The sequence below is a fragment of the Carya illinoinensis genome, chromosome 7 (assembly GCF_018687715.1).
Source record: "Carya illinoinensis cultivar Pawnee chromosome 7, C.illinoinensisPawnee_v1, whole genome shotgun sequence".
Lineage (NCBI taxonomy): Eukaryota > Viridiplantae > Streptophyta > Magnoliopsida > Fagales > Juglandaceae > Carya > Carya illinoinensis.
The window spans coordinates 27332344-27353936 of NC_056758.1; the positions used below are offsets into that span (position 1 = coordinate 27332344).

The 21593-nt window shown below is 36.6% G+C and overlaps 2 protein-coding genes and 1 long non-coding RNA gene across 5 annotated transcripts; 1 reads left to right on the forward strand and 2 right to left on the reverse strand.

Annotated features, from left to right (window-relative positions):
- The first annotated feature begins 3423 nt into the window (after positions 1–3423).
- Positions 3424–7902, forward strand: LOC122314977 (putative E3 ubiquitin-protein ligase RF298). 3 transcript variants are annotated; one of them, XM_043130642.1, is made up of 4 exons: positions 3424–4121; positions 4475–4521; positions 4684–6742; positions 7057–7902. In XM_043130642.1, exons 3-4 carry the CDS (start codon positions 4763–4765, stop codon positions 7594–7596), a joined length of 2520 nt encoding a protein of 839 aa, XP_042986576.1. In that variant the 5' UTR covers positions 3424–4121; positions 4475–4521; positions 4684–4762; the 3' UTR covers positions 7597–7902. The 3 variants fall into 3 exon arrangements, with proteins under 3 accessions (XP_042986576.1, XP_042986574.1, XP_042986577.1); XM_043130640.1 differs by lacking the exon at positions 3424–4121 and having other exon boundaries at positions 4152–4521; XM_043130643.1 differs by lacking the exons at positions 3424–4121; positions 4475–4521 and adding an exon at positions 4152–4436.
- Positions 7903–10547: 2645 nt separating this feature from the next.
- LOC122317183 lies at positions 10548–12506 on the reverse strand. Its single transcript, XR_006244387.1, has 3 exons — positions 12397–12506; positions 11679–12293; positions 10548–11068 (listed from the first exon to the last, which is right to left on the reverse strand). It is a non-coding gene; the product is annotated as an uncharacterized LOC122317183 (long non-coding RNA).
- Positions 12507–17337: 4831 nt separating this feature from the next.
- Positions 17338–21285, reverse strand: LOC122316280. Its single transcript, XM_043132812.1, has 3 exons — positions 18829–21285; positions 17500–18319; positions 17338–17363 (listed from the first exon to the last, which is right to left on the reverse strand). The coding sequence occupies exons 1-3, from the start codon at positions 21283–21285 to the stop codon at positions 17338–17340; spliced, it is 3303 nt and encodes a 1100-aa protein (XP_042988746.1).
- Between the last annotated feature and the right edge of the window lie 308 nt (positions 21286–21593).

Below are 21593 nucleotides of genomic sequence, written 5' to 3' on the forward strand. Positions count from 1 at the left end.
CCGGTAAGTGATGGGATTGGTTAACGATATTTGTCTGTTACGTGCTTTCTTTTCTTTTTCTTCATTCTATTTTAATAATTTAAGTGAACAAAACAACCAAATTATTTTATTAAGTGGGTCCCCTTCTTAGTAATTTTTTGTTTGAATTATAAAGAAAACAAATACAAAATAAATTCAAACTTTTGTTAAGCAGTGTTTGGTATTTCGATGAATTTTTTAGGAAGAAATGTTTTTAATCGTATTATCTTTAATCATATTTACTAGAAAATATATTTTAAATTATTTATATTTAAATAATTAATGTATGAAGGCACGTAAAATGTCATATTAACAAGTGTGACTTTAAATAAATTCTAAAACGTAGAATAATATTACTCTTTTCATGAAAAAAAAAAAAAATCAATGGACCACACAATCTAATTCAATTATTATATTATTTATCTTATTCAACATTAAAAATGTTACTAGCTAAATTTATGTGTTAGTTTACACCTTGAGTGTCTAATAATATTAACATTTTTTCACAATGCCTTCTTTGCTTATTACATTATAGAAAGTAAATTTATCATATCGGTTTTATTCTTATTTTCATCGAATTTTAACTATATCTGAATAAAATTATCTATTTAATTGAAAGAATAAATTTTTCTCTTTTTTTGGTAATGAAAATTGTCAAAAACGCTCGTCGTGCTCGAGTTATTATAACGCTTCTCTATTTATAACAAAAGATTTTCTTATATTAGGTTTTCAAAGTTTATCAGTGAAGATCTCACAATACTTCTCTTATTTTCAAACCTCGAATATGAGCGAAGCATGTCGACCTCAACAATGGTAACTTGGTAAGTTTATTTTCAGTTTTAGCTTTAGTTGTTAAATAATTTTTCCGACTATATGAAAAGTTTGATATTGTTCAACAAATCCAAACCTCGAATGCTCATGAATTAGCACATAATCAACTTTTTTTTAGAGGCGCTTAAGTATGCAAATTATCTTATAATGTTGTTTCTTAGTTGTCTATGCCTTGCATATTCTTTCACATAAATTTCCTATAGTTGATATGATCTTCTATATCGAAATAAATGTCTTTATTTTCCTTTGTTCATTAATTTTCTATTTGTAATCTCTGTTTGGATTTGTCAGAAAAGAAAATTTGTTGACTTTGCTTAGCAATCAGTTTCCTTTGCGAAGCCATATCTCTATTAGTCTCCCTTCCAATTCCAAAAACCTTTTAGAAATCTGGGGTTGGGTTGGTTACATCAAACCAAACTATTTCATTTATCTCATTTCAGTTTATATAATTATTACAACTTTTTCAAACTTTTACACAAAATATAATAAACAATTCAACTTTTTCAAATTTCAAAACAAAACTAATATTAAAAACATCGTACTATAATAATATTTTATTCAATTTTCAATAAAACATCTCATCTCATCTCATTTGAATTATATAATCAAACGAGACAGTGAAGGGCTCATTATTAAGTTTCACACTAATTAATTATCCATTTTATATTTATTTGAATATTGCCTTTGCTATTATCATATATATTTTATTGGTTTAATCCTCAATTAATTAAGCCATATTTATAGGGACAGGATGATGAAAGATCCGGGTAAATCTTGCCCCTTTGACTCCTTGGGAGGAGGTATCCAAGTTATGTTCACAAGTGATTGGGGTCCTAGTCCAATCGATCAGGTACAATTTCAATGTAGCTCCTACTATCATCGGATCAAATGTATGCCTTTTTTCCTCTGAGAGTTTAGACAATTATATGTTGGTGTTCATGCATCCATCCCTCTTTATATAGATAAGTTTTCTTGATAAATGCTAAGCCAATAAGCAAACAAAAATACAGAACAAAAAACAAAAATACAAAAAGAATTGAATTAAAAGACTGACGTGATTTGATATAGTAAAATATTATATTGTTACATGTATTTACAATTTTACTTACAAGATTTATTTTGTCAGTTTTCTTTTGAAATTTAAATTTTATAATTTTTATCATATCAATAACTGACATTTGGATAAAAAAGTTTTTTTTATTATTTTAATTTTTATGAAATACATTTAGCATTTCACTTCTTGCATTTCTCAATTTTGTTGAAAAGGTCATCCTATGACACTACCAAGAACCTATTGCACAAAAAGCATCCAAAATGTACAACAAAGTTCTCAATCGGTTGCTAAAAATACCACCAACAATGATCGGAAAAGAATCATAGATTCAAATGTATAAAGGAAATATAAAACTCAACTCATAGAGTATCAACATCATACATCTCATGAGTCATACCCATCAACGGATTGTAAGGTACCAAACATTAGCTGTACTATTCAATCTCAACTCCCCTACAATATTATCCCTTCCTTTTCCATATAATGCATAGTAGATTGATCCTTATACCTTTGTTGAGCCTATGAGTTTTACCGAACAAATAGCTCTCTTTTGAAGAATGATATTAGAAATTTATGAATAATAGTAAAATTATTTTGTGTTAAAATATTTTATTAGATTTGGAGAAATGATAGAGAAAAAGTTGAATAAAAATATTATAGAGTTAAAATATTTTTAAGATATAATTTTTTAATATTATTTCTATTTTATAATTTGAAAATGTTGTATTTTTTTGTGTTTTGTTTTGAAATTTGGAAAAATTAAAATGATTAAGTAATTATTTAATAAAAAATGTTTTTTGTTTGAGGGATGTTCGAGAAGGAAATATGAAAAATTTTGAAATGAGATGAGACGGTTTGTCTTCCCAAATAAGCCCTTAGATACTTTCTTAAGTTTCATATGTGAATGTGTATGGAGCCATTAAATTTTTTAAGATCTAAATTGAGGGACATAGATACTTTTTGTGTTTGGATGGATAGATTTGAGAGAAGATTTTGATTTGGGTCTTTAAAATACAAATCCCTTGTTTGGATTGTACAGTAAATTTCAGATTTGGATTTGCATTAAAGCCAAATAAACTTTTAAACTTTCTAGAATTTTGGATTTGAAATCTAATCTCAGATTACAGTATAAATCTAAATATCCAAACTCAATTACGAAGTAAAGATTTGTTGTTATTGTGAGTCCGAGTTTATTTAATTGGGTAAAGAATATTGTGAGATCTGTTTCATTGTGTATCTACTCCATACTCCAAGTTCACTACGCTTTTTGGCTACAAATTATCATCCAACATATTTACATAAAAAAAATAAAAAATAAAAAAAAAATAAAAAAAAAAATTAGAAATACAGATGATGCAATGTATTTCTATTCTATCATATAAAGCATACATTTCTATGAATTCCTAATAGTTACTCTGTTTACACATACGGCATGTCTCTTAAAATAATCCAATAAAATTTTTTTTTGCAGTTACTTTTAAATATTTTTGTGTACTCTATTAATATGATTGACTGCATCATTTATTTTAATATAAGATAATCGTTTTGGCTTATCACATTAATTAAGTGTGTAAAGAGTATATAAAAATAATTGTATATAACATAAATCTAAATCATATGATGCGGATTGAATTCGACAGGAATTAGAGTAAAAGTGATTTGGGGTGAAGAAATCTAAGGGAACTTATTCCGTCAAAATCGATAAAAGAAAATTTTGAAAAGAACTTCAATTAGGACTATGGTTAATATCACATAAATATGATTAGCACAGTTCTGACGAGGCATTATGACTACTGTTAGTATCTCATAAATGTGATTAGGCAATTTCTGAAGTGACATTTTAACTTCCAAAATATAGCAGATGACAACCCAGGAATACAGTAGGGCTGAGTAAATTTCATATCTGGAGGTCAAAATGCTACCTGGGGAGGGTTTAAGTGAATTCCATTTCTGGGTGTAAAGTGGCCCTAACCACGGTTTGTCGTATAAGCGTTACCGGGTTAACACATTAACTTCGTTGGCTTGATGCTGCTTCTATATAAACCATCTGGAATTGACAGTGACGCGCCAAAGAGTTATACAAGTTTGCATTTTGGAAAAAAGAGAAAAAAAAATGGTGCAGAATCCCACTCAGCTTGACCCCTGTATGTAATGTGCCAATGCTATCGATATTGGTGTCAGATTGAGCATCAGCATTTGGCTAACACGTTTCAATCCTGTATGGGTATAGAATTCGTGAAGTTTACTCTATTGGGTTCTTATTTTTTGCCTCATATATTTAAATTTTGTGGTTGTTAGGATTGATTTTAGTGGGTTATTTGTGCTGGGAATTGGGTTTGGGTGCTTTTGGATGCTTTTTAGACAATAGGTTGTTGGTGTTGTAATGGCATTTGTTGTTATCTGGGTGCATGCGTTACTTGCTGTTCTATTTAGCCGGGTGGGCTCAGTACCTGTTTGTACTGAGCTTTCTTATCTAGCCGAGTTCTCATCTGGCCGAGTTCAGTGTCTGTTTCCTCTTGAATTTGGTTTCTGGGTAGGTCTGGTTTTGATAGTTTGAGTTCTTTGATACAGGATTTGAAGGCTTGTTTTTTATATTTCCTCTCACCTCACTATCACAGGTATGGTTTTTCTTGTTCTATTTGTTCTTATCTTCTTCTCTGGAATTGCTGACCACTGATTAGAAGGTTTGATTGATTTGCATTGATTGTCAGTGGACTGCTCGAAAAATTTGGTTCTAAGTGTAATTTTTTCTTTAATTTTTGGTTTGTTGCTTCATATAGGATTTATACCTGGAGAGTGAACTGGTGCGGAGTCAACTGGTGAGGATACTGAAGACTTGCTTCTTCTATTGTTCATAAAATGGATGAAATTCCTGATGGTGGTAGTGGTAGCGAGCAAGGGCCTCTTTCTGTTTCACCTACGGATAAGGGAAGTAAATACAGGAGAAAATTAGGAGATCCATCTATAGGGAACTCAGTTAGCATCCCTCAGTGCTTGGCTGAGTTCCTTAGGTATGAATCTCCTAAAATATCTCAAAGCTCTCCGAGTGAATTCGCTCTGGACTCGAAGTTGCATCAGCCTAAGGTAGGAGCAGAGCAAGAAGCATTTGGACCTGCTTATTGGGATGATCCCATTGCATGTCAGCTTGAAGAACTTTTGTTCTCCAATTTGCAAGTGGCTTTCCAATGTGCAATTAGGCGGATGTCTCAACTTGGCTATAGCGAGGAGGCTGCTGAAAAACGTGTTTCAAGTGGTGGCTTTTATCGACAAGGTAAAGACCCCGTGATGAATATCGTAAATGATTCTCTGAAGGATGATTTTACGGACCGGAGGGATGCTTATATTTCCAGAGATGACATTTTTGATAATTTAAAGCAACTCGTTGAGTATACCATGTTGGAAATTATTGGTGTGGTTAGGGACGTTAGACCATTCCTATCCATTGGGGAAGTAATGTGGTGGTTGTTGTTATGCGACTTGAATGTTATACAAGCCTGTGCACTGCAAGTAGATCCTTCAATTGCTTTCGGTCATAAAGATGTTTCAGGAGAGAACTCTGATCATGCCAATTCCCAAATCAGATCACAAAGATCCGAAACAATTCTTCCAAATCCGAAACAACCGAATGTTTGGAAGCCTAGTGCTAGTAATTGTCTGCCTGAAAATATGAAATTTGGAAGTTTACCTGCAACAAAACCTATAGATCTTTGTTCTCTGGAAGGGGTAACCAAAGCAGAAGAGAGTCTGGTTTCCTTGTCATGCACTGAAGAGAAATCCTCAGGTCCCACTGGAGAATCTGTCCAGATTACATCACCAATCTTTACTTCTGAAGAAAAATCAAAAGGCCGGATGAGGAAAGAACTTGCAGCACTTCGCCAGAGGTTCCTTCATTTGGAGAGAGGTGACAGGATGTCTGGGTCAAGAGGTGGTTCTAGATCAGGGAAATTTGGCTCTGTCGGTTTTGTCGTGGAAAAAAGGCTGAAGCCACCATCTGAACTTCCTGTTATACAAATGAAAAATGCATCCTCAAAGAATAGCTCAGAAGTTCAATCTCAAGTTCCTTTAGCAGATGGAAGTCATCCTGTAAACAAGAGTCCATCTGCTTCTCCTGCAACTGAAAACAATTCAGGGTTACGTATTAAAGACACCATATCTGTGTTGCCTACTGCTGAAGCCAAGCTTCCATTGTCATCGACTTCCGAAATGAAATCCAACCCAAAGCCCCAGATCGGTAACTCTGAGGGTCCTAAAATTCCTGATTACTATGCTGGAATTCCATATGACAAGTCTCTCGGAAAGTATCTCCCGCAAAATGAGAAGGATGAAATGATTTTGAAGCTGGTTCCTCGGCTGCAAGAACTACAGGATGAGCTACAAGGTTGGACTGAGTGGGCCAATCAGAAGGTCATGCAGGCTGCTCATAGGCTTTGCAAGGACCAGCCTCAGCTCAAAGCCCTGAGACTAGAGAAGGGAGAAGCAGAACGAAATAAAATAGAGAAGCAAATGGCGGAGGAGAACACTCTGAAGAAACTGACTGAGTTGGAGAATGCCTTGATTAGTGCCAATGAACGGTTTGAGATTGCTAATTCCGCAACAAACAAGATTGAGGAGGAAAATTCAGTGCTGAGGAGGGAGTTAGAGGCAGCTAGATTTCGCGCTTTAGGATCAGCTGCAAGTTATCGACAAGCGGTGGAGAGGGAGCTGGTGGCTCTGAAGAAGGCACAGTCACAGGAGGGTCAAAAGGCGTTGTTAAAAGAAGAGCTTGAGAAAGAGAAGCACAAGGGAGCTGAACTGCAGCAGGAATTAGGCAAAGATAAAAACCGTCACCGCCAAATTGAGGTATGCTCACGTACTAGCTATCTTCTCAATGTACATAATAATCAGACAATGCTCCACCAGTGGAACATGGCATATTAAGGTTATAGAATTAGAAGGCAACAAGTGAACTCACAAAACATATGCAAACACTTCCAAACCTATGCTACTTTCCAGCTAAAATGCTTGGGTTTTGGGTTAAACGCTCTGCAATGTCTCTCACAAGACTAAAATTACAATATTAGTGCGACCAAGCATTTCTAAAGACAGATTGATTGCACTGGTCATTATTGTGTAGTTCTTGACTTCTTTCTCATTAGTAATTGTAAATTTTACAGGCCAGATACAAACATGAGAGGACAACGAAGGAGAAACTACTTGCACAGGCTGCCTCCATAAAACAGGAAAGGGAACGACTTGAAGCCAAGGCAAAAGCACAGGATGAAGCGACCAGACAGAAAGCAGAAAGTGTCATGCAAGAACATATGGAAGACATAAAAAAGCTTGAGAACAAGTTATCTGAATTGAAACTCAAGTCAGAGTCTTCCAAGATAGCTGCACTTCGGAGAGGCGCTGACAGAAGCTATGGTATTGTCCCAACAGACAGCACAGGTTTCCAAGCTATGCAACAAAACCGGAATCCTCATCTACTTAATAGGGCAGGGAATTCACAGAACCGTTTCGGGACTCGCCGCTTAAAACAGGACCGGGAATGTGCCATGTGCCTATCCGAGGATACTTCTGTTGTTTTCCTTCCATGTTCACATCAGGTTATGTGTGCAAAATGCAATGAGCTTCTTGAAAGACAAGGGATGAAGGACTGCGCTTACTGCAGGACCCCAATAGAGTGGAGGATCAATGTGCGTTTTGCTCGTTAATAGTGGCTTCTTTCAGCAGGACTTGGAAACGGGGAATCATGGGAATTGAACAAGGATCCCCTTTGAAATCCATTCTGATCAATATGGATTTCCTTATCCCGCCTTTCCCTTTTTTTTATTCCTTTTGAGTTTTTAATATCTCTTTACTAATGGGCTGTCCTCAAAAAAAAAAAAAAAAATATGGAAGGATACAAGTGAGGGGAAAAAATGTTAAAATAGTCAAGAGTTTCTTTTACTTTGAGAAGTGTAAACCAAAGCTTTATAGTTATATATCAGTATGAAATCCACCTTCGTTTTGTTTTGTTATCGTTGCTGTGATATATTCAACACCAAACTGTACTTGTTCTTTTGTTTGATATTCTCTATTTTCACCAAACTGTACTTATTCTTTTCTTTGATATTCTCTATTTTTAAAGTTTATAGTAGTAGAGGGTAGGCAGCAGTGCAAAGGGCCATGTGCAACCATGCACAGGACCTGAATTATTCTCAGACTCCTCAAAGTTATGTGATGTTCGCTTCTGATCTCGAAGATGGAAGAAGAAAAGGTCAACCCGAATCCATTTCCAGCGCTATCGGATAGAACAACATGAAGCAGAGACAATTGCCAATGCTCTTTTATTGTAAGGGTAGTGATATGACACTTCCCATTTACTACATCACTCTTTGACAGGTTGATCTATCAAATCATTTAAAAATACAGTACTACATCATCAAGTGCGACGGAAAATGATGCAAAAATGTTGAACGAAGAGTTGTGTTCTTCGAATAAAATAAACTATGCATTGTGGTATATGCAGTCCTGCAATAATTTACTCTGGGATTCTTGTGAAATTAATTGGATTTTATAGGTGCAATTCATTTGTTTGAGCTTTGTCTAGGCCAGGCCCTACTTCACTAACATTAGATAAAAGAGATGTAGATGGGTGATTGAAATGTCACGCCAAGTCAAAACTATTAGCCTGACATCCTCATGCATTGACCTTAAGTTGGGGATGTGTAAAGCTTGTAGGTTTGAGATATGAGATGATATAAAATTTTTATTTTATTTTTAAATAATTCAAATATAAGACTTTTAAATTAATTATTATAATTTTTTAAAAATTTTTAAATAAAAATAAAAAAAATTATAACTTTTTTAAATCTCTAAACAAAAATAATAATATAAAATTATATACTTACAATATTTTAATTTTATAATATTTTTTATTCAATATTTACTCTCATTTTTCAAAACTTAAAAAATATTCAGCTCAAACTATCTCATTATCATTCACAAACTATTTTACTACTATTTACAAAACTCTCAACTCATCTCACTCTCCAAACCTGCCAGCATGGATTGGATAGAGATACTTCTATTTCAGCTCATTATTTCTCATCTTATCTTAAAACATAAACATCACAAATACCAACACTTTTCAATTTCAAATTTTTTAAATTTTTAATTTTTATCTAATCATTATCTAGTTATTATAATTTTTCTAAACTTCTAAACAAAATACAAAAAACAATTCAAAATTTTCAAACTCTAAAATAAAAATTATATTCTAATAATATTTTAAATTTTTAATATTTTTATTCAATCTTTTCTCTGTCATTTCTCAACATTTCATAAAATATTTTAACTCAAACTATTTTTAACACATCTCATCTCAACTAAAATATATTACTATTATTCGTAAATCATCTCAACTTACTATCCAAACTAGACAATTTTATTTTTTAATTTTTAAAAATGAACGACACTTAATTACTGAATCCAAACTACCCCTTATTATTTTACTGATAACGCTTAATTACTTGTGACGAGAGAGTATCAAAATAACAAAGTTCGTTCCTCTTGATATAAAAGCAGCTGATCAATATCTTAGATCATTCTATAACCAAAACTAACGTTACACGAATCCAAATTACTGGAACTTGCCATCCAATGCTGAATGTGCTAAGTGTCACTACAACAAATACAGCCTATTGCCGCCAATAGTTTTTGCAGCAATTGTGGAAAAAATTGCAGGTAATGACCTTTAAGCCACAGAAAATGACCGCCACAGCTTTGCCAATAATGAATTGCCAATTTAACTACCTATTTTGGCAATCTTATGAATTGACGAAAATGATGGTCTATCTTGGCAATTTATGCCGTTGGCATAAGACATTTAGTTTGTCAGTAATACGCCAAACAATCCTCCCAATCTCGAACACTAAACTCATTTCCTAGAATGCAACCTTGCCACTAATATGCTATCTCATCAATTCATAACTTGGGTATTGATGTTTTACCACAGATATAGGTTGTCCGTAATAGAAGGGTGTTGGGAACTTATGTCGCCAACGAAATGTAAATTTGGCAACTTGTATGACTCACAACTTCTTACTTGCGATGAGGTTAGGAAAGTAAGCACCGACTTCAATTGGCATTTCGTACAACTTGATTTCCTTGTAATACGTTAGTATTGGCAACTATGTGTTATGGAAAATAATTTTTAGCAGTAAATTTGGCTCATCAAGTCTGCCTTATAGCTGTTAACCTATATGGTCCAGATCATGAATTATTGGCAATTCAGCAAAGCCAAAAATATCCTTTATTGGCCATCTCATTCTTCGCTATAGCTCAATTGATTTGCAGCTTGCATTTACGTATATATTCCAAATACAACTACCTGCATTGTATTGCCAGTATTGAATGGTCCTGATGACCAATTGTTGCCAATAATCCTCATTTCCCAGAAAACCTCTCCATGTATTTGGAGTACTGGGAGATTTACCTGGCCGGCGTAGCAACAATGCATTTCAACCTACCAATATATACCTTATCTGTTTTTCCAGTACTACACTACAATTCCATATATCTGTATTTTATAAATATATATTATTGGTAAATTGTAGTACTAAGTGGATGATCCCCCCTTAGCCGCGCGCAGTACTACCTTTCCAAAATATCCATCAGATAAATCAAGATTTCAGTTTTACATATTACATTCCCATGGCAAAGAACAGAAAACAATTTGCCCTGAAATTACTAATCATGTATTTAATATATCACTTAGTTCTCCATTGGACATACAATATCCATCCAAATGCACCCTGGTCATCCGTGTGAACATATCCAAGAAACATAAACCCATTTTGTAAAACTATGATCATATCAACACATAGATCAACACCAGTCTCATAAATTTAATGATGATGCCAAAATTGGCATCCTGTTCCATCTGACATGCCCAACCAACAGAAATGTTATATGAGTCCCATATCTATGTCCCAAAACATAACTATTACATATCAATAATATATATTTATCAAGCTTCTAATCTCTTTCCTGGTCAAATGGATCTGTGGGGATCTTCACTCAAAAAAGCAACACCTCCATTTGTCCACATAGATGGCAAGGCTGGGCCCTCATTGTGTCTTGGTTTGACTGCCTGTTCATGTTAGCATCAAACTTTTCTCCCGCTGCCAGGCTTCAGACTCCCTGCACATATGCATTTTGCATAGCCTCATCATAATCCGAAACATGTGAGTTGGGTTACTTCCATCCTAGGTGAGCTGAGAAATTATGTGCAGAATGACAATATTGTGGGATTACTGGTTACCCTATAACATCATGCAACAATCTGCACTCAACAACCACCACTTGGTAGTATTTTTATCCATCGCATGCAGACAAATTCTGTTAATCTAAAGAACTATATCAAGAGTGGAGGGAATACAAAACCCAAACAATTTAACTATTTTACTTGTAGCATTAGGGAAATCCTACACAATGAGGCATCAGATAAATTCCTAAGTAGCAAGGCTGATAAACCACAGAGAAGCAAAATAAATTTCCATCAGTTTTTAATCCAATCTAGGTAATCATTAATCATTTGTACTCTCAGCCACCAATTGCATGTATTTTTAACCAATCAGCCCAACTATTTAGTTGATCTAAACCATTGACAGTTCGAGTGGATATCCAAATTCACTCAAACTGTCAATGCTTATAGGGTTAACTTTGGGGGGGGGGGGGGGGGAATCTCTCTGAATATGTGTCTGAAATAATGAATATTAACATCATGAAGCATTGGGAGTAAATTGCATACCTTAGTCAAGCTTTTTTGTGTGAAATGCATGGCAGCAACCGTTGGCACATTGTCAACCTATATACTATGCTGACTGTTAAACTAGACACAATGTAGAGACTGCCACCACATCCATATATGTGCATCATCAAAAGAAAGGACCAAAAGACATTAGTACTTCACGAATATAAGCAACTTGTTACTTCAACTACGACTTTCCAAAAAGATCAGTCAGCTGGGCAACAAAAAAGCCACACATTAACCGGATGCCTAGGCATCCATGTTAGTCTCCTGATGAGACTCTCTTTGATTGCATTCCAGGTCAGCTACACGATTGTTCATCGTACTCTGGTAGTCTTTAAACTGATTCTTGAAACTATGCAACTCATCTCTTAGCACCTCTAACTGGCTCTTGTACATATGTGCTTCATTCTTGTTCCTTTCATTCTCTTCAACAATCCTAACATAGTCCCTATTCTTGCGCAATGCTATTGAAGCCTCAGGTATAACCGAGTGTCCAAGTCCTGTTGCATATCCTGCTTTATATCCTAAAACCTCCTTGAAAGCTGCATTGCACTTCTCATTGTTGTTTTCAGTATTCACCTCAGTCTCATCCAATCGCTCAAGCATTAGTTTCTACATCCATGTGCCCAAGGGTAACACCATTAATGCCAGGCAACACTTACTTTAAGCCTAACCTTTAAAAAATTGACTCAACAGCAACTAGATAAACACTTACGTAGTTCTGTTCTGCTTGGCCAGTTATAAAGCATCCCTTCTTTCTTGACCAATGAACTTCTCTGTAAAACTGTATCAAGTTTGGGTCTTCTTCATTCTGCAACCATCAACACATTAGTTAGTTAGTTAGTGTGGATAAAATCGATTATGTCTTGTTACTTGAATCAGAAATTCAAGTAGACGTACCATTTCCTCCAATATTCGTACGAATGGCTTTCTCCCTCCTGTATGGTTGACATTTTGTTTCTGCCTATTTTTCTGGTTTCTCTTTGACATTTTCTGTGGGGCATTGACAGTCAAGAGATAATGATCTATTGCATTAAACTATTATTCAGTTTCTTTAGTAGCCTGAAAATTTCTGATATAGTTTTCCCTCTTATAAATAATAGTTTAAAGTATTTCAATTAAATATGGGCTTTAACCTCCAACTTATAGGCACGGATGGGGGTAATTGGAAACACCCTAGAGTGTCTATCTTAACCATGCACACTAATGTCAACTACAATATTTTAATTATGTTATTGAATATTGTAGTTGTACATGATGGTCTTCATGCCAAAATGCTGAAAATTGACAACACTTTTCTCTGTTAAGCATAAAATACTGGTTTAAATGGCCTATATGGATAACCCATGCAACACCACTTGTCATAAACAATCAACATAACCCAATACACATACCAGCAAAATGTGAGAGCAAAACCCTTCTGTCCGAAAACTGAGTACATGTAATCTGATTGGGAGTACAGCACACTTGCCTCATACATTCTAGGTTGATATAAGAGGTTATGCAAGTTGTAACACATTAGCTGGTGTAGATTGTGTAAACTTGTCTAAGATTATCTCTCTAGATTTACTAACATCCCCTATTGACACATCGCTTGAACATGCCTTAGTGTTTACAAATTACAACCATTTCCATGAATTTAACCCAACCACCCCTTGCAAGCATGCACCAAAATTAAAGAGACGGCTTTATCACTTTTTAAGTATTTCTAAACTAACTACCACCCAAGAACCAAGTCATTTGCATTTTGTGCCACTCCAGAAATTGCAAAATATACAAGGCAGTTTTCCATTTTTTAGTTAATCACATTGAAGGAGTTGTAACTAGTATAGAGATGATTCATATACCTCGAATTCTTCAGTTGACCACATCCTACATAGATGTTCCCATACGGGCTTCTCTACCCACGATGTCCCGCCAGAAAGGGCTGCTTCTTTCGACCCATACCTTATGTACTGCTTTCGCAATAAATAGTGAAATCCATTATATTTCCTTGCCACTGCATTTGTCACACACTCACGATGCGAACTTTGTGTCCAGTCCAGTTTAAAATCAGCCTACGATAACGTCAAGAAGTCAGTCCATTTCAAGTTCAACTATTTGTCTTGTTACAAAAAATACAGAAGTAGGATGTATATTCATATTTACATAACAATATGCTTGGTAGATGCAAACCCTACACTCTTGCTTGCTCTTACCTTAACACGGTCGATGAGCTCTTCTTTCTCCTCTTTGGGCACAGCTTTCCAGCTTGCATGCATCATGTTAGCATGAAGTCTCACGATCGTGGTCACCCGTCCAGAAAATAGGTTGTAATTTTCGCACGATGGTCCTCTTTGTCCATCCTTAATATTCAGGGGTATCTGACCAAATTTTCTGACTCTGTCAAACAATGTGTCTTTTGCTGGTCCTCGACCACGTTTTCGGGAAGGTGCATCAGTTCCTTCTATCCACCAATAACAGAAAAATCAGTTCAAGCTGAATGCATTTTGCCTTTTAACTAAAACATGATAAAGAAAGTGTTTTCGATAATGCTGTTTCAACTTACGTGCATTAGTTGAAACAATCCTGGAAGCTATATTTGCTTCATCAAAACTAGGCTCCGCTACACCCACATTTGGAGGTTGAGTGGAATCACCAATTACTACATCTGCTTCCGTATCACGCAGCAGTGGTGGCCCATGATGAAGTCGTGTAGTATGGCCCCCACGTCCATATCGTCCAGGGAGCCTTCCTCTTACCCATCTCACCATGGTCTTACTTTTTTAAATGGCAATCCGTCTAATGCACACACACACAAGCTCTGTTAAACTTACTTTCCTAGATATAACCTAACTGGCTCAGAAAATCAGTATCTGCTTTCTACTTTGTGCCTAATTTTTCAATGATGTTCAAAATATGCACTACACTTTTCAACCCTAGGGTAAGACCATTTTCCAGTCTAGATATAAGCACAGGAAAATGCCATACAAACAGTTATTTCCTTAAAGATACGTGGTTAGAACATATCGAACCCTCTCCATGAATCTAATGTGCATAATTTGGTCTCTATAAATGTGTTTAATATGTTGAATCATTTACACATAGAGTAAGAAGCAAGCATTTGCTGTCCATATGGCTGACTACCAACTACCATATTGAGGTCCAACAGTAAGTATTTCTAAAGCTCACAACAGTTGAAACAAATCAGTATGGTTTAGGGTCTATACTGGAATGGTTCTTCATGACACATCTAAAGACATTATATTAACCTGTAAGTACCCTTCTTACAGTTGCATGCATTGGCCTCAGCCATTTCTTTAAAGAAAACAACAGCACATAGAGAAAATGGTCGTCAGTAAGGTTTACATGCCCAGAACATGAGCTTTGAGAGAATTATGCCCAGGTGGGAAGATCCAACATGTAAATGAGAGGAGATGAGAGAGAGTTAACCCACTTGTCTTCGTGGATGAAGGTAAAAGACTCGGCTCCTCTCTCTGCTTGGATGATCAAATGTGTTCTCCAAACCGATGGTTTCTGAAGTTGGGAGAATCTAAACTTCAGATCACAATTGGCTGCTTTCTTGCTCCTCGCTCAGATGTGTCAACTGGGTTCCTTCTCTGTTGAAAGAGCAATTTGAAACATGTTGTCCAGCTAAAACAATCTTTTTTAAGCAATTGGGTACTGCGACCTAGGTGTTGGCAGGAGAAACCAGGAGATACGGCCTATGAGTTGACAACCCAACTCAGAGCACCCCGCCTAAATTTTTGGTCAGTTCCCGCCCAGTTTTTTGTCATATAAGAGTAAATTCTTCTCTGTTACGTGGATTTAAACTATATAACATTCCACAACTTTCTTGTCCCTCATTGAGTGCATAAAAACTTATTAATAATAAGTTTTGAACCATTTACTTCTGGTTTACTTAGCTAATTTTTCTGCACAACCACGTTAACTTGTATAGGTTTCCAATACAAGCAGTTAATTTTTTATAGAAGTACAGCAAATAACTCCCTATATAACCAGCAAAGTGGCATATAGGGGTGAAATGAGACAATACAGGTGTCAGCTTATGGACAAGTGGCAGGTTAATATTTGTAATGGTCACATTACAGGCTCAGCTTATATACAAGTGGCAGATTAATAATCAATATAGGTGTCAGCTTATATTGACAGATGTCTAATCTTTTAGTACAGGTGTTAGCTTTTAATTTGCAGTTATATAACCAGCATTGCAAGACCCTTTGGAGTTCTGAACTGGTTATCGTTGCAAACCTTAATTATACAATTGGCAGTTTAATTTGTTCGGGATCCAGGATTTTTCTAAGCTTGCTCCACCATACATTAATAATCAATATTTACTGGTAGTCTATAATGCTCTGCCATTCTTGCATTGAGTTGTCCAGCTTCATACCCCCCCTCGTAAGGCATATAAATAACACATTTCAATTGAGTAAAACGCTCATTCATTGGACAAATTATGAGAAGATATTGTCAAGCTAATTGGAATGTTTGATATTTGATGACATTCGTAGATATTCTTTACAGATTTGCCAATAAGTGATATAGACTATGCAACTTGTTTTGTAAGGCAGCCGACTAGCTTAGATCCATGTACTTGCTAATTTGTAGGCTTCATGTAAGACAAAGATATCAAAACCAATTATGCTGCCCAGTTGGATAATTATGCTATTCTCAACTATGGTCTAACCTATTTGAGCCATATATTACTTTTTCCAATTTAATTGGTCCACACTTTCATTTATCCAATTTACTTGTATTGAGGTTATTGGATTGATAAGAAATACCTAATGGCAGTGCATTACACCATACTTTTTGGTTGATTGGTATGGATGTTCGTTGGACTTCATGTATACCTCATATGCTGTATGTTATATAAGACCACCTCACATGCCAGGGAGCTGGAAATGAAGCAACCTGATTGTGTATAAATGGCCTATTGGTTTTAGATCAATTTCTTGATACCTGTCATTCCATCTTCAACTGATTAGAATCACATCAAACAACTAACAAGTTTGCAGCACATCAAATGTAACAGATTATAAATATGCGGCTGCAGATCACAGCTTTGGCCCCTGCCAACATGACACAACACAACTCAATAATCAGATCTGTGTCTTGACAATTACTAAGCAAGTGTGAATAATGTATTTAATCTACATTAATTCTATACAAAATCTATGGGAATAATCAACATTCCAATAATTTCTATCAAGTATAGTGTTTGATAAAAAACTAGGCCTCAAGCATGTTTTTTCCCACCCTTCAGTATCATATAACATTGACTGTAAGTTTTGGAAAAAATTACTCTAATATTGATAGCTTATACTTCATGGAACTTACACACAAAAACATGACAATTTTGAATTGTTGAAATACCACTCCTTAAAAAAATACAGTAGTTTATCACCTTAATCTTATTACAACATCTGCCTCAGCTACACCAAAGGAAGGTGCATCAGCTCCCTGCATTCCATGGTGTTATGTGAAATCTGGCCGGATTTCACATAACATTCATTGTTTCTGGATATCATAGAGTGTAAGTTAGTGGAATAATCAATCAATAGCAACACAGTTTAGATAAAATACTGCATTGTCGTATTGGCAAGCATGGCCCAAACGACATGTTAGAAATTACGTTGACCGTAAACTGTGTTCATTACTTGTCATTTCCAGCTAGATAATCTAACATTATAAAGGACAGAGTTAACATTGACTGTTATTGGTAGCAATGACACATTAGTATATTCCTAACTTAGGTAAATTATCAAACCATGCATTGTGAGAAATTGAAATAATGACACTATAAGTAAGGGCATACCATCTTCTGAATCTGAGCTTGCATCATTGGCAAATGCAATACTGTCATCATCGCTTCTGTCGCTATTAGCATCGGCTTCGTCGATTCCCTGATCATCATCAACGCCATCATCCTCGAGGAATGCATTGTGGTCAACTAAATCAGATGGTTGATGTTCTAATATGGTCGAAGGGTCTATCAGTATTGGTTCTTCATCTAGCCTGTTCAATGGAGTCATCAAGTCTGGATCACTAGATTGGGCATGCGGCACGTTTGTCGGAATGTTTTCATCTTCCTCGAAAGCATCATCGTGAACTAACTCTGCAGGATCATCCGCATCCTGGACCGACGAAACTAAAGGAATGTTGTATACATTCCTATTCGTTATCTTATGGACCACATACCAACTACCCACCACACTCATATCTTTTAAGTAAAACACCTGCTGGGCTTGGCATGCAAGAGCAAAAGGTTCATCTTTATACCATGTTCGAGAAGTGTTCAGGCTCGTTAGATGGTCGCCAACGCGAATCCCTTTTCGCTTATCACCAACATCCCACCAATCACATTGAAACAAATAGACCTTACGCCAACCCATATATCTTAATTCTATAATATCTTTCAAAACCCCGTAGAAGTCAACGGGATTTGACTGATGTTCACCACGAACAACCAAACCGCTATTTTGAGTTCGTCGGTGCCTCTCTCGATCCTTCGTCTGAAATCTAATTCCATTCATAATGCAACCGGCGTACGACGCAACCCACTTGTCGGGACCACATGCAAGTGCATATATTTCATCTCGTACACTGGCTGGGTTCATCGCACGCTTCTCTCGAATCTATATTCCAATCAAAAGACAAAACCAACGTAATAATAAAATAGCTAGAAGATTTAGTAGTTATTTTGGTTAGTTAAAAATGAGGCATATTAGTTTTTTTAGCTGGTTTGGAAAAATGCTATTTTATGCATTTTGTTATAGCAGTAAAACATGTCGAGTTGAAATGGAATGATAAACCGTCAACCCCCAAGGTATCGAGACGGTTTAATATTAAAGAGAAATACGTACGTGTTTCTTGAACCAAGCTGGGAATTGAGCTTGGTGCCTGTGCGCAGAGTTGGTTGTGCTTTCCCTTGTAATCATGTTGTAATGGTCACTGCAAAACAGAGTGGTATAAGTTCACGGTGTAACTATGTAACCGTTAAACAATCTTTGCTTTACACAAAAATGTGGACCACTTACTCAAGGTAATGCTCGATCTCGCCACAATTATTGAGAACATACCAGTGGGCTCTTGAAAACCATTTCTCGGCTAGCATGTGAATGTTGGCCGCCCCGAGCGGACGAACCTTTTGTGAGAATACAGAAAAAAATTCATCATTAAGCTGATCTGGAATGTCCGCGTTTCTTTCAACCCGTTTATATCTGGTCTCAATGTCGTTGAGATACATTGAGCAAAATGTTAAACACTCAACATGAACATATGCTTCTGCAATTGAACCCTCAGGGCGGGCTTTGTTCCGGACATAGCGCTTGAACTTCCCCAGGTACCTCTCAAACGGATACATCCACCTGTATTGCACTGGTCCAGCAAGTAATGCCTCGTCTGGTAAATGAATTGCGAGGTGGACCATAATATCAAAAAATGCAGGTGGGAAGATCATCTCAAGTTTACATAGGATGATAGAAATATCTGCCTGAAGGCGATGCAATGATTCATACGTCAATGTTCGAGCACACAATTCCTTGAAAAATGTACTTAGCTCGGTCAAAGCTAGCCGGATGTCAGGACGCAAATAACTGCCAATTACAACCGGAAGCAACCGTTGGAGAAAAATGTGGCAGTCATGACTTTTCATTCCTGTAATTTTGCCTTCCCGAATATTCACACACCGAGCAATATTAGAGGCGAAGCCATCTGGAAAACTAACTTGTGACACCCACTCACAAAAGGAAATTCTCTCATTATGGTTTAGTGTGTAACATGCCAGACTCATCCGGCAACGATCACCCTCCGGACGTAAGTGTAATTCCTTCCTCAGTCCGAGACGTTCCAAATCCCTTCGTGCATTTGCAGTGTCCTTACTCTTTCCATCAATACTCAGCAAGGTGCCCAAGACGCTATCACAGATGTTTTTCTCGATATGCATTACGTCTAGGTTATGCCTCAATCCCACGTCTTGCCAGTATGGGAGATCGAAGAAGATGCTTTTCTTTGTCCAGTTTTGTTCGTGTGGTGCCCGTTTCCTCTTCCGTTCACTTTTTCCAAATTGCACGTTGGAGACCATGCGTAATGATTCAAGTATTTCTTGGGCCGTAAGTCTTGGTGGGTGAGGCCTCACCTCGAGCGCACCGTTGAAAGCACGTTTATTCTTTCTCCAACGGTGGTCCGGGGCCAACCAGCGACGGTGGCCCATATAACAATGTTTACGCCCATAGGCCAACCACATTGAGTCTGTATCTACATTGCACACAGGACATGCCAATTTCCCCTTCGTGCTCCACCCCGAAAGATTGGCGTATGCAGGAAAGTCATTTATAGTCCAGAGTAGAGATGCATGTAATTGGAAAACATCGGAACTGAATGCATCATATGTCTCAATACCAACCTCCCATAATGATTTCAATTCATCAACTAAAGGACGAAGGAAGATATCGATATCATTACCTGGTGATTTAGGACCAGGTATCAAACATGTCAAGAGAAAGTATGGATCTTTCATACAAGACCAAGGTGGCAAGTTGTAAGGCAGAAGTATGACTGGCCATATACTATAAGGCTTGCTCATGTTATTGAATGGGTTGAAACCGTCACTCGCAAGTCCAAGACGAACATTACGAGCATCTTTCGCAAACCAATCATGTTTCCTATCAAAATCTTTCCAAACTTTGGAATCAGCTGGATGCCTCATACAACTCGAGTCATCAATACGCTGCTCTTTATGCCATCGCATCGCTTGTGCTGTCTTCTTTGACATATAAAGGCGTTGCAACCTAGGCATCAATGGAAAATAACGCATCACTTTCTGAGGTACCCGGTGTTTACTTGTCAGTGAGACCCATCTAGATGACTTGCATTTAGGGCACTGATCTTTGTCTTCGTATTCTTTCCAGAACAAGATACAGTCATTTGGACATACATGAATTTTGGTGTAACTAAATCCCAACCCACGTTCTAGCTGACGTGCATCGTTATAGTCTTCAGGCAAAAGAGCAGTCGGGAAGGCAGATTTCAATAGCTTTAGCACCATGTTAAAAGACTTCACGTTCCAACCACCAATACTCTTGATGTGAAGCAACTTCACCATAAATGATAGCTTTGAGTAGTTTGCACACGATGGGTAGAGTGGACGTCGAGCATCCTCTACATACTGTTCAAATGTATGGTGTCTTGAAGTCCCAACATTGGGTTCTGGTGCATCATCGTCACCACCACCAGCATTTAAACCGTGAGCACTATTAACGAAGGATCCCACCCGGATGTCATCTAACATCTCATCAACATCATCAACGTACTCACCAAAATCATCTCCATCGTCCTCATCATCTGACCGATTGGCATGAAAAGGATCATCTTCTCCATGAAATATCCATTGAGTATAACTTATATCAATCCCTCGCAAGAACAAATGATCCCTCACAACATCAAATGGTTGGAAAAAATTATTACGACATATCCGGCAAGGACATCGAATGGCATCACTGGCAGGAGCATTGGATTGAGCCATGGATAAGAAATGATTAACTCCTTCGGCATATTCATGGGACCGCAATCTATCTCCAATATGCATCCAAGATTTATCCATTTAACTGTTGTATACCAAAAAAAGGCCTACATGCAAAATTTTCTTCAACAAACAGATTATCAAGTTGAATCATCACGACCGGCTCCCATTAGGTCCCTGACAAATGACAATAAATTTGTGAAGTCACTTTCAGCCATTTAGTTTGAGATTTCCAATAAAAGTTGGAGAGGAGAGGGAAGGTGCTTATTAAGCTATCACAGAGATGTGAGGGACAGAAGAATATAGCCCTTTGCACCTTATGCACCCAATAATGGACAATTTGTAATGCAACATTGAGGGGGTTAATTTCCATGCCAAATGATAGAATG